At 41.8% G+C, this 13773-nt stretch overlaps 2 protein-coding genes across 8 annotated transcripts in view; one reads left to right on the top strand and one right to left on the bottom strand.

The window, feature by feature from the left end:
* The first annotated feature begins 4020 nt into the window (after positions 1-4020).
* LOC147441241 (BTB/POZ domain-containing protein At1g30440-like) lies at positions 4021-7822 on the top strand. The gene is made up of 4 exons (XM_086482920.1): positions 4021-4758; positions 4867-4936; positions 5202-6461; positions 6971-7822. The coding sequence occupies exons 1-4, from the start codon at positions 4643-4645 to the stop codon at positions 7538-7540; spliced, it is 2016 nt and encodes a 671-aa protein (XP_086339046.1). The 5' UTR covers positions 4021-4642; the 3' UTR covers positions 7541-7822.
* Positions 4832-13773, bottom strand: part of LOC147441240 (uncharacterized) — a 162907-nt gene continuing 153965 nt past the window's right edge. For 4 of the 7 annotated variants that reach the window (XM_086482924.1, XM_086482921.1, XM_086482926.1 and 1 more), the window contains one exon: positions 9543-9947. In XM_086482924.1, coding sequence (XP_086339050.1) covers positions 9707-9947 — 241 coding nt within the window. In that variant the 3' untranslated portion in view covers positions 9543-9706. Of the gene's footprint in view, positions 4928-9542; positions 9948-13773 lie in introns of those variants that run through there. The other 3 variants (XM_086482922.1, XM_086482923.1, XM_086482925.1) reach the window with 3 other exon arrangements.

Below are 13773 nucleotides of genomic sequence, written 5' to 3'. Positions count from 1 at the left end.
CCTTGTAAATGAAACCATCTCTGAATATATGTTATGGTTAGCTTTACCTTTCTTATTATTTGTCTTTGAAGGCAATCTAGTTGGGTGACATTTATAACATGTGGGATACCCGTGCATCACCTGCATACGGTGTCAATGCTAACTATACGTTGTGTTGTTTCCATGGGTGCAGGTGAGGGCTACCTTCTCAACTATGGTTTTTAAAGTTTCTTAGGCTTGTTTCCATGGGTGCGAGGTGAGGGTTACCTTCTCGACTATGGTTTTTAAAATTTCTTGGCTTGAAGATGGTGGACTTATATATTTTCACGCTCTTGATTCTCTTGTACTTGTGTATACAGACTGTTCTGTACTATGAATGGGAATTATACCACCTTTTCATTGACATAGTTTCTAGTGTTTTTTGTAAATTATAAGGATTCTTTGGTGTATATGTTATATTGTTATTGGAACACACACATTGTATGCATATCTAGGATGTGATGAATTATACCTTTTGTGCTGAAGATGCTATCACCTAGTAAGTTTTACGAAGGAATGGTCAACATACTCTAATTGTAACCATGCTTACTTTGCATCACCAATTGCAACCCTACCAACAAAACAATGGTACCATGAGATGATTCTTAATACAAGATATTGTATAGAATAATATCTTATTTAAAAACTTCACAAAAAGGACAAAACAAGGCTACATGCTTCCATGAGCCATGTAGAACAAATAATATAAACCAAACATATGACTCCTCGACTTATATCATAGTGGGAAAATAGGTCACTCTTGAAGTCAAACTAGCGAGGTGAACCACTTGCCAACAAAAAGATCAAGATTTGATTATCTCATGCTAGGTATAAACCGTGGACACTCAGCAAATTTTATGCTTACTCCAAATTGGTAGCTATGGTTGAGTTGCTAAGCTCCACTCTTATCGCATTTGAGAGAGATTGAGAGGAAGACATTCAAAAGTGTGCACACACATCCCTAAACATCCACATACAAAGACACTGAAATATTCATGCATATTGCTATGCAAGCAAGGGAAATGTCCACTTGCTAACAATCATTCTACACATAATGTTTGTTTTTGTATCTTATGGTTCATTAAACTTATTGATAAACGTATTGGTAATAATAAATTATAAGTGAAGGAGCATCTACTTGTTGGTTTACTCCTCTAGCATGTCAATTTCCTCTGAAGTTGATCGTGAAAGCTTATTTGCAAAGAGTAATGCGCTATGTTGTTCATCCCACCACATTGCTAGTTTAAGATTTATGGCACGGTCCCTTTAAGGCATCATCCGGAAATTCAATAGCCACACATTCTTGCGTATATTGGCGAGACCAAAGGTCTCACACTTTAAGGTTTTGGTGTTTGGATGGCTCGACCAATTTCTAAAAAACTTTAATTAATCGCACTTGTATAGTGATAGACGGGTGACCTTGCAAGAAGTTGCTTCCCATGGCCCATCAATTGGTATCAAAGCCATGGTTGGTGCATTAGAAGCATGTGTGGCATAGAAGCCTATGTGGTACATAGTGTGTGGCACAAACCATGTGGGCTTATGTTGACATTGCTAGTGTTAAGTGCTAGGCTCCAAAAGAATAATCTCAAGCAAAAAAGAAATGCATATTGAGAGTTGAATTAGGAAGCTTTTATGTATTTTGTTGTAGTCGTATTGAGTTCTTATTGACTGCTTTCACCATCAAAGACTTCATATGAGCATATGAGGGATGAGTGCAAGTTTCTTCCTAAGAAACAATAGAGTAGAGGACCATGACGATTGTCCACACACATACGACGGCAATTGTGTCTCTACAATTGGATGCCTCTCTCCCCCTTATCAAACATTGATTTATTTATTTTGTATTAATCTTTTTTACTCTCTCTCTCTCTCTCTCTCTCTCTCACACACACACACACACACACACACAGCATGCATATACATGTTTGTGATGAATTGTACCTATTGTGCTCAAAATGTTATCACCTAAAAACCCCTAGATCACTTTGGCTTGTCTGCATGATGTGATGGCATTAATATAGTATATGCATTCATAAGCATAAAGAAACTGAGAAATGGGAGTTTTTACTACTTTATGATATTACTCTAGTATATGCATTCATAAGAATGCATATAGAAACTGAGAAATGGGAGTCTTTACTACTTTGTGATATTTGTTGGAATTGTGAATGTACTATAATTGTACTTATGTTTACTTTGTATCAACGACTGCAACCCTACCCAAAAAACAATGCTACTACCCGATGTTTCTTGTTAAAGATATTGTATAGAGTATACCTTTTTAAAAACTTCACAAAAAGGAAAGAACAAGGATGCCTGATCTCACTAACCATGGAGGAAACACACTCTTAACCGAACATTTGACTCCTCGCCTTGTGTAGTGATGGAGAAATGGGTTACTTTGAAGTCTAACTACAGAGGTGAACCACTTACAAACAAAAAGATTAGGCTTTGATTATCTTAGGCTAGGAATAGATCTTGGTAAACATTCTACATTCCCATCAAATTGATGGTTATGGTTGACTTGCTAAGAAAAATTCCCCTCAAATTGATGGCTATGGTTGGCTTGCTTAGAAAAATGTGTGGCAACTACTACATTAAAGGGGCCACCCCATGAATCTTAAAATAGCAATGTGGTGGGATGAGCAACATGATGCATTGCTCTTTGTAAATAGACTTTCACCATCAACTCAAGAGGTTGGATTACATAATTAATATGCTAGGTGAGTAGATCTAACCAATAGATGCTCTCTTCACTTATAATTTATTATTGCAAGTACTTTTTATTGATAATCTTGATGAAAGATAAGAAAAGTTTGTGTAGGATGAATATTAGCAAGTGGACATTTCCCTTTCTTGCATAGAAGAATGCATGACAATTTAAGTGTGTGGATTGATGAGTGCGCACACGCTCATGAATCTCTTCCTCCTTATCTCTCTCATATGTGGTAAGAGTGGAGCATTGTGCTTTTACCTCTTTAGAGCAAGATTGAGATTGTGATAGACACAAGTCTTCCACAAAGTGTGAATAATGTTCATTTCTTGTTTTAAAAAGAAATCCTTTTCATAGAGCCAACAAAGGGGCAAAGCATTTCCCCCAAAACATTGATTGCACAAATGACACACAAATAAGGCAATTGCCATCAAGAAAGAGCCACATAGGCACCCTCCATGTACCCCATCAAATGTCCGCTTTTCCTTGATTAGATTGTTGGGGCAACCCCAACTTGTGACAAATCTTGCATGAATTGGCTGGACCGAAGATCTTTAACACCTTTGGATCTTGATGGTTAGGCCAGTTCTTGAAAGCCTTACAATTAAGTAGACAACAAATCTTGGTTGGGTAAAGCCTTTCCAAGTCTCCAACTGACACAAGGTGAAGAGGGGGGGATCTATGGTTGAGAATAGGTGTTTTAGGTAGAGAACGATCTCGTTTGCAGTATCAACTTGATGAACTAATGGTGAACTTTTAGTTCACACTTCTTCACACCTAATTCATCAACTCAATCGGATGGTCAAGATTGTCCCTCGACCCGGAACACCCATTCTGAACGGTAGATCCTACATGAAACAACCCCTCGTAGCAAAGATTTTGAAGAGAAAATGAGCTCTTTGAAGTTTGGGTTGTTATAGACTTATAAATTTGTGATCAAATTTAAAAGTTCGGGCATGATGCGGGCTTTAGAAATTAGCAAGACTTTTGAGATTTAATAGAGATTGTTTTTATTTTGGCGTAAGGTGAAAAGGGGAATCTTCAGACTTCAGTTAGTAGCTAAAGAGACACGTTTTACGTAAATTAAGAGGAGAAGAAAATGATGCGAAGGAATGGAAAGGAGGCCATCAATGTCGCACTTGTGCTTTTGCGTTGGCTCTTCTTCTTCAACTGCTTGTCTCATGTGTGTATGTGTGTGTTGTGCTGGGCGCCTTTTCGCAGCATTGCAGCATTGCGCGACTTCCTCCCATTATTGTTGCAATTACACCCCTTTATCATGTCGTCGAAAGATACACACACACACACACACACACACATCCACAGAGAGAGAGAGAGAGAGAGAGAGAGAGAGAGAGAGAGAGAGAGAGATGCTCCCTCACGAGTCACGACTTGAGACTCGAGAGGCAGCCATGGGACTGTGTGAGTAGAAAGATTTACTTTTTCATCGCTTTCACAATGTATACGTATGTGGGTTGTGTGTGGATGTGTACGTATGTGGGTGGATGTGTGTGTGCGTGTGTGTGGAGAGAGAAAGAGAGCTTCCAGATCACATCCACGAGATGGAGGTCTGTTGTGTGTAGCAATCTCACATCTGTTACAGAAAAGAATCACCTCGAGCCACCCAGCCTCACACACACACACACACACACACACACACATTGCATACTGTCCCCCCACCCTCCTCTGCCACCTCTTTAAAGCTTCACAAGCTTCTTGACAATTGAACTTAAATCAACCACTTACATCGTTACTGTCTTTCTCAAAGTATCTCGGCTCGATGGCAGAGAGGTGCGTATCCTGCAATGCATCCATGGTAACACAAGTCCGCAAATCGCACTTCACCTAATGGCGAACTATTGATAGAGAGCATGCTTATTGTTCCTATCATGCTAGTAGCTCTTCCTATTGATGGCTAGACTAGGCAAAGCGCAAGCGGGCACTTTCATCCAGAAGAGTTTGGCAGTAATCGATGCAGCTGATACACGAGCCTACCATGGCAGTTTTGTTCGGAGAGGGCAATCTTGGTAACATAATCTTAAAAAGCTTAACTTTCTATGCAGAAAGAACACTAAGTCACAATGCATTTTCCATTTGGTAGAAACCACTTACTTGTGTAGGATGAAATATGGCAGGTTCTGCGCTACTGGTCTGCCAAACAATATCGTGGTTGAGGTCGATGAGATGCTATTCCACCTGCATAAGGTAACTACTCATTAGCATTACTAGGTTATGCATAAGGGGATAAATGTCCTTGCAGCCTTTTGCTGTTAAAGATGATTTCTAACAGTCTTAATACCATACATCATCAGCTTCGCTAACTTTTATGACACTTCAAATAGTTCCAACCCAAAGTTTGCTAAGCAATTGACAGCTTGTTTGAGTGTTAATTCTTTCAAGGCAATCCAAAAGCTTACAATTAATCCTCATTAACACTGGCATTGCCTCTTTTTGCAATCAACTCATGCAGTTCCCATTGATAACAAGAAGCGGAAAAATCTCAAAGATGGTAGCAGATGCTAGTTCTAGCGATGACGAAGCTGACAACCATTCGGCGCGCGTGTATCAGAAGCCACCCCATGGCATGTGTCACATACATTTGCATGGCATACCAGGTGGGGCTGACACATTTGAGCTTGTGGCAAAGTTCTGCTATGGAGTTAACGTGGAGCTCACAGCAAGCAATGTAGCAGCAATGAGGTGTGCAGGAGAGTATCTAGACATGACCGAAGAATATGGAGAGCAGAACCTCATATGCCTTACAGAGAGCTTTCTCAACAACATCGTCATAAGAAGCTGGAAGCACTCTGTCAAAACTCTGAAGAGCTGTGAATCATTGCTTCCTCTAGCAGAAGAGCTGTCTCTAGTGAAAAGGTGTGTAGAGGCTATTGCGACCAAAGTATGTTCAGAGCCGAGCCTCTATGGCTGGCCTGCAATGGACCAAAGGAGGACCTTGCAAAGCCCAAGTGGGAAACTTCTATGGAGTGATAGCCGCCGTGGCAACCGAAGGACAAAAGATTCAAGAGTTGATTGGTGGTATGAAGATGTATCGCTCCTCAATCTACCCCTCTTCAAATGTGTCCTGCAGTCCATGGAAGACAAAGGACTTGCACCTGAGGCTATTGCTGGCGCATTGGTATACTACACGAGGAAGTCCATACCTGGAATGCACCGCCGACAAGGGGGTAGCAATGGCCTCTTAGCTTCCACTCATTTGATTTCTTCTTCCAATGCTGAGCAGTTGTTCTGCCTTGAAACCATAGAAAGCTTGCTGCCATCAGATAAAGGTTTAGTACCAACAGTCTTCTTGTCAAGTTTGCTCAAAGTTTCCATGATTTTGAATGCAGAAAAGGGCTGCATAGAGAACCTTGAAAAGAGAGTTGGTGCACAATTAGACCAAGCGACAGTAGATGACATTCTTATCCCTAACTACTCAGAAATCTCAGAAACCCTCTATGATGTAGAATGTGTAGAAAGGATAGTGCAACATTTTGTCAACAGCACGAAAGCCCTTGTTTTGCGTGGTCAGGCCCTTGAATCTGATGTTTCAAGGTCATCGTCATCATTTCCATTGGTAGCGGTGACAAAGCTAATGGATGCATACTTGGTGGAAATAGCATCAGATGTAAACCTGTTGCCCGGAAAGTTTCGAGCGGTATTGGAGTCCCTACCTCATGATGCAAGAGTATTGGATGATGGCATGTACCAAGCCATAGACATTTACTTGAAGGTGAGACTCTAAGCAGAATTTGTGAGTATAAAAGAAATAAACCTGCTTTGCATTTTCATAAGCTAGGTTTGGTGCCATGCATACACTGGTGAAGGTTCTGGCCTATGTTCCTTAGAAACATCACAAATCATGGATGTTTGTAGCCACAAAAAGATTCCTTTGTCAGCTGCAAATTTATCTGTAGCTCAGCATTGACATAAGCATCACAATTAAAGTCAATCGATAGCATCTGCCTAGTTTTATCTGTTATATACAAGAGTTTCGCCAATGCAAGCGGTACATTTAATGCATGACATTCAATATAGCTTTTTCAATATCAATACCCTGGTAAGAAAAACCTTTTGAATGAAACTACAGGGTTGAAAGGTTGAGTATGGGTTGGTTTATCAACTATTTCTATCATGTCATCAATTTTTCTAATGATCAAGCATCATTTATTGTTGCAAAATGGCATGCATAGAGATGATGTTCAATCTTGGGATTCAGTTCATGTGTTCGTGTGTACACAGGCGCACCCCTGGGTGGAGGACTTGGAGAGGGAGGCATTGTGCAGCTTGATAAGCTGTGAGAAGCTGACCCAAGCAGCATGCGTACATGCTGCACAGAACACGAAGCTACCATTAAAGATTGTGGCACAGGTGCTATTTCTTGAGCAAGCCCAGCTCCGGGCAGCCTTTACGGGGGTCCTGGAGGCAGCAACAGTAAGAACCTCCCCTGCTGAATCTCAGCTCACATTTGAAAACCCGACCCTGACTGCAATGCCACGCATGGGCAAAATGTTAGAAGCATGGCCTGTGGTGACTGAGGAGAACTCAATCCAAACAAACATAAGCCGGATAGATTTGCGTGCTGACATGACAACACTTCGCCACCGCATTGAGGAGCTTGAGCAAGAATGCACTGAGTTACGGCAACACCTACAGCGCAAACCAGTCCGATGGAGTTCTCTCTCCAAGCTCAGCTGTCGCTCGTTATCAAATTCACAGCTTCCTGTGAGTTCTACCAATCCTAGGCGTCAAAGGGCTTCCTCTTGTGTTTCTTTGACTCCACGTGTTGTCGAACCTCCCCCACCTCTTTGATGCAAAAGCCCAACACACACCCAGTATAATGCATTCAATTCTTTCTTATCTGCTTTTGGTTTGACACATACTTCCATTTCATAATGACAAGTCTTGCCCTAACATACTTCCATTCTTATGGCGCTTGTCAAAAGCGGATGATTCTTTTTACCTGACTTCATCATTCTTGCTAGGATACCGTGCTTGCCTTGTATACCTTGCACTTAAGTCACTTGTATACGCAAGGGATACTTAAAGCGACCTACCTTCATAACAGGGCACTATTTGGATGCTTTGTCTGCCTCTTTGGTGGGTATGAGGGTTCAACCCCTGTCTGTGCAGCTCTTTTCATTTGCATATCAAGTAGGTAAACACAAATTTCTTTCACTCGTACTTAAGCATCCAAGTTCTAAGTTCTATAAAGCTCCTGAAAAATATTACAAAGAGTTTAACTAATCTGAGAATGCGTTGGAAAAAGGAGTAATTGGGACGAAGGATTTTTTCCTGTAGGAAAAGCACAGATTTTGCTGATTTAACAAACAAATTAAGGAGTACAACTATAACCAGGCACAAGCAAGTTACAGCAGAAGGGTTATGTATGGAATCTTTGTGCCATTCAAATCAACATGGATCCAAAAGAATAGCTAATCTTGTGCTACCGCTGCAATAGTTGAATTTTCTTGGTGAAGTACTGTCTCAAAGAAGGAAGCCTCTTTCATGAAAGAGGCAATGAGAGAAGCACTTGATGAAGGGAGAAACTATATGTTTTGGCCTTCATATTCGTTTCTGAAACTTAAGTTCTGACGTAAATGCTTTAAGCTAACCTTAATTTTAACTTTCTGTATCCAACATATGACCTTGATGGCTCTTTATTTCTATTTGTGAAAGTGTTCCTCCATGTGTATCCCAATGAGAAAAAAACAGTTAAGTCATTCCTAATGCTCTCCCCATTCCCCTCGGCTAGCAGCATTTCATCACCAAGAGTATAATGATGGGTGGATCATACTGCATGGAAAACAAGTGAGAGCAAGGAACTGCATCACTTGATTAGTGCAAAAGGGTGTGCCCGCTTTTCCGGACCCAGAAAGCACAGCCTCCCACCCCCAGAAGAGAGGATGTCCGCATACTGTTCCACCCCAAACCGCGGGAGAGCGTCAATCACCTGATTAGTGCAAAAGGGTGTGCCCGCTTTTCTGGACCCAGAAAGCACAGCCTCCCACCCCCAGAAGAGAGGATGTCCGCATACTGTTCCACCCCAAACTGCGGGAGAGCGTCAATCTCATGACCCGTTCATCTCCAGCCTCACAACCTATCCAGGAGGCCATACATCATTCGCTGCCTGTTTTTCGCCACTTTCTAATCTTAAGGATTTCGCGGGCTTGAGTGCACGGGTGGTGCTCCCGTGCAGTCCGAACGGAGCCTTGAGTTATGGAGATTTTAGATGCGATAGTAGGGATGAAAATCTCATTGGGGATAATATGCCTCTTTTCAGAGCTTGGTTTACACAGTCTGGTAGAAGATGCTATTGCAAAGTGGTGCAAGGCAATACTACAGTTGACATAGCAGAGGTTGGATAAAAGTTTTTGTGGGTCTACTTAAAGTAGAGAGTACTTGAGAATCCAGTTAGTTTCCTGCAAACAGCCATGTGGACTTGCTTTTGCGATACAATTTTATTAGAACGACAAGAGTGGATATAATGAACAAAGAGGAGGAACACATACAGCTCCTTCTGAGAGTTTCTATACCAAACCTTTATGAGATAGGAAGAATCCTAGGGCTAGAATATGTATTTTATGCCTCTGATGCGTAAGTTTGCCTCTTTAAAATTCTAACCAGCTTCAATCTCTTACCACCATCTATGGAGGTTAACGATACAGGGTGTTTGGTCGCTTTGTTGCAGACCTCCATAAGAATCTCCTGAACTTTGTACTTTACCTTGAGGCCTTGACACATGACAATTTGTATTTCTAAACACAAGTTTCAGATGCACAAACTATCAAGTCTGAAAAGTTTGCTCTAAGTAGCAAGGTTCAAGCAGGAAATTTTTACCCTTTATGCAATCCTCACACATTGTGCAAGTCATGGCACTTATGCACAATCAGGAATCAAAAAGAGACTTTGTAAAAGTTTACATGGCAAAGTATTTGATTCACAGAAGGGAGAACATACAGAACTGTTATTGAATACTCAAGGAAGATACTCGGGATGTAGTACAACAATCTCTCTGCCCAATGTCTTCAAAGCTGACATGACCTTGGAGGCATCGGCAACCACAAGTACTGGCTGAAGCCCTGGATGCAAGTGGCGTCTCGCAGCTTCAAGGATATCCACAGTGGTCAGTTCTTCAACCTTCTTCTTGTAGCTAAAAAGAAAATTTTGGTCAATCCCGAAGAGCTCGTAAGTCATGAGGCGAGACAACTGTACACCACTGAAACAAGGAATTGGTCAGACTGGTAAACTACATAACTGAAGAACAAGAAAATTAATATGAGTGTAATTCAAGCAGAAAATGTGATAGGACACTGACTAATAAGCAAATGCCTGCCTGTCTTTAGATTAATTGAAAATAGCAACAAAGTTTAGCCCAAATTATAGCTGAAAGCAGCACAACGCCTCCCAGCCTTCAATAACCAAACTTTTTGGTTGGAAACAGTGCTCTCCTGTTATGGAAACTGAGTACTTAATCTCTGATAAGGTCTCAACATATTCGTTGTCATTGTAACACCTTCTATAATACCAATGAGTGTGTATGATTAACTTGAAATCTTAATGACTACTGTGTAGAGTAAGGAGAAGCCTTCTTTTGCTTAGCCATAAACTAGAAACCCTTTTACAACATTACCAGGCATTAAGTCATCCAGTAGAAAAGAACATTCAAACTTCATCTACAGCAGCAAAGCATGTCATATACTGCAAGAGACACCAAAGCTGAGAATTACAACATTAATGTGGTGCCATACTGAAACTACATACTCTCCAGAATCCACGATCATTAATGGTCATAATCCATACTCCGAAAATTTTGACATCAAATGTAAAATTTACAATGTCATGTCATGCAATATTGAGGACACATAGGCTATAAGATTCCATCATGATCAATCGTCATCATCAACTCAGCCTTAAAAACAACCTTTTAAAAAAGAACCCTTGCCACGAACTATGAACTGAATGTATCATACATACAGATTCCTCTACGGTATAGACGTACAGTATGGGTCCGTACTAACATACTGATCCTACGTTGTGTGCCAGGATGGTCCTAGAGATATTCCATCTCTGATGCTCTCTCTAGTCATCCTTTGGTGATACATCCAAAAAATACCTCTAGCTTATGGAACTAGTTATTTTGATATTCTCTTGTTCTTCAGATAGAGTGAATTTTAGCACTCTCACATGTGAACAATTGTCCTCAACTGTAGGGGTATCTTGAGGGAACTTCAAATAAATATTCAAAACGTAACTAAAAAGTAGACTCAGAGCCTAAACTCAACTCGATACTTATCTAGTTACCTCACCGAGTAGAAATCATTATGGTTGATCTGCTCCGTGAGGAGAAATTGCAGTCTATCCTTTCACTCAGAGACGCGGTTATAAAGACCCAATATGCTTATCAGTGTAAAACTCACATAGGCAACTCCATATGTGGTCTTAAATAAATTGGAATTCTTGAGGAAACAGTCGTAGAGTAGGAGTGAAAGCATCTGGGAAGGTGAGCGTAAAGCTCTAACAGTCAGATTAGGAAGTCAGGATTTAGAGGGACCTCAGAGGCCCTAATTAGACAGCTGTCCTAAAAAGGAAAGTGAAAGGCACAGAAGAATCATACTTCTATCATCTTTCTGGTACTTGTGAGAGATCCAAGGAGTTGATTTGTCAAAAGTGTGGAAAATATGGGCCTCTTCCAAGGAATTGCCCGAAGAAGTTGGAGTCCGGTGAAGCGACTACTCACTTCATAAGGGACTCACAAAAACTTGTGGGTAGATAGTAATCTTGTCAGATTCCTTTCTCAACAGCAGGCTCAAGCGGTTGCTCCTACTTCCTTGACAGAGCCTAGAGGACCTATTCAGTCTTTGGAGGCAGGTGTGACAGACGAGTCAAAGGTTGTTTGTCTTTGCGATACTTGGTCACGGGACATGTATGTTGGCTTCTGGCACTGTGAGTCGGACTTTAGAGAAGGATGGCTCGACAAGTTCCCAGCGGAGGCGCGGCCGATCTTTGACTTTCCACTAACTTATAGCTATTGATGGGGTGCCCACACGGCATATGTACATATAGTGAAGCTCCCACTTGTATGATTGTTAAAGGTCCTAGGACCTAGCAGACACTGATGGCGGTTGTGTGCACTTAGTTGTCATTGGTGGTGGCCAAGATTGTCTATCATGGGCCTTTGCAGAGACCACACTCTCTCTCTCTCTCTCTCTCTCTCTCTCTCTCTCCACTAGCGTTTTTTTCTCTCCTCTCTCTTTCTCTCTTCATCTAGCACGACATGGGAGACGTCCAATATGACTATTTACCAGGGCGGACATTGACGATACTCTTCAGCGACCGATGCAGTACATCCTTAGACAACGCTTGATTTTGTACATCCTCGGACACTGATGTTCATTTAATCTTTTATTTTACTTCATTTTATTTTGTACCCAGACATTGTATTAGATCCACCAAGATTGTATCAGTTTGGTCTCTTAGGTCATTTTGCGCCCCACAGGGCTAGTACCACTCTTTCTCTCTCTAGCGTTTTTCTCTCCTCTTCTCTCTCTTTTTGTCACAAAATGATGACGTGGCAGTACTGCCGGACAGACAACCATTGACATGGCAGAATGGTATGATCCAAAGGCTGTACGGATAGGCCAAAAAGAGCGTTGACATGTTGACATGGCTGCCGTACAGGTTTGCTGAAAAAAGCGTTGACAACTGCTGACGTGGCAGGCTGTACGGATTTCCGCCAATTGCGCTGGCTGCTTTTTGAGCAGTTTTTAGACCAGAAGCTTTTGGGACTTGACTGCTTTTGAGTTTAATTGCTTTTGGGGCATCCCTTGTAAGAATAAATAAGACCCTTGGGGCCTCACTTTGCACAGCATCTGGACGCAAATCCTAAGAGCAGAGGTCCCTCGGGTGTTGTATTTTGCTCAAGCATTAATATAAAAATAAATACTGAGAGGGGCGCCAAATTTTGGGGCCAACACCTCTCGGCACAAAACTACGCCGGGCCGTGTCGACTCCAATTTTAAAAGTTGTGAAGTATTTTAAGTGATTCTCTCCTATGTCGTGCTCAATTTCCGACTTGGGGTGCTCGAGTCTGTAAAGTGGTATCAGAACACAACCGATTTCTCGTCTACTGGGAAATCCGATCCTCTTACCGCAACACACATGGATTCAAACGACGAATCCTGCAAGAATCAGACGAACCCACCCGACAACTCTGAATTGGGTGAAAGTATGAAAAATTCAAAGGGAGAATCAAAACAAGAGTATGGGCCTCCACGGCCTACGGAGTATCAATTGATGGAGATGCACCGTGTCACAAACTGCTGACGTGTCCAGTCAGTGAAGAACAGAGCCAACCTTCGGATCACGGCCTAAGGGGCCTAAACCCTAAGAAGAACAAGCAACAGAAGAAGAAGAAGTCCTATCAACTTATGGGGATCCCGTCCGATGGGACCCAAGTGACATAAAGGAAATAAAATAAAGTAGGACCCACACACAACAAGGACTTGCGCAGAACTGCTGACGTGGCAGCTGTACGGACAGCCCTGAATTTTCGTTGACAGTGCTCACGTGGCAGTTGTACGGATTTCTGCAAAACGCACTGGCAGATTTTGGGCATTGCTTTTGGACCATATGCTTTTGAGTTTGAAGACTTTTCATGTACACTGCTTTTGGGCCTAGGGCCTTTAAAATGAGGCCATGGGCTCATTCTCTGGCATGGTTCCTGGAGAAGGTGCAGAGTCTAGAGTACTGGCTTGTACTGTGTTGATGCAATATAAAGAAATACCGAAAGGGGCGCCAAGGTTTGGGGCCAATACACTCTGGGGTGGAATTCCACCACTCCATGTCGTGTGTCTCTCTCTCTCAATTCAGATGTTACTGAAGTACTAAAAGTCTGTTCAGTCTGTTCTTTTCTATTGGCACGTGGTGCCCGTCTTGTGACACACCGTCAACAACACGTTGATGATTGTGCAAAGCACATGCTCCCGTTTGCAAAGGATTCCTAATATGCCAAATTTTTGACCCAGCACACGATCGATGAAGTA

The sequence above is a fragment of the Adiantum capillus-veneris genome, chromosome 15 (assembly GCF_014529385.1).
Source record: "Adiantum capillus-veneris isolate H3 chromosome 15, ASM1452938v2, whole genome shotgun sequence".
Classification (NCBI taxonomy): domain Eukaryota; kingdom Viridiplantae; phylum Streptophyta; class Polypodiopsida; order Polypodiales; family Pteridaceae; genus Adiantum; species Adiantum capillus-veneris.
Note: the sequence above shows the minus strand (reverse complement) of the source record. Positions and strands in the feature narration are given on the sequence as shown.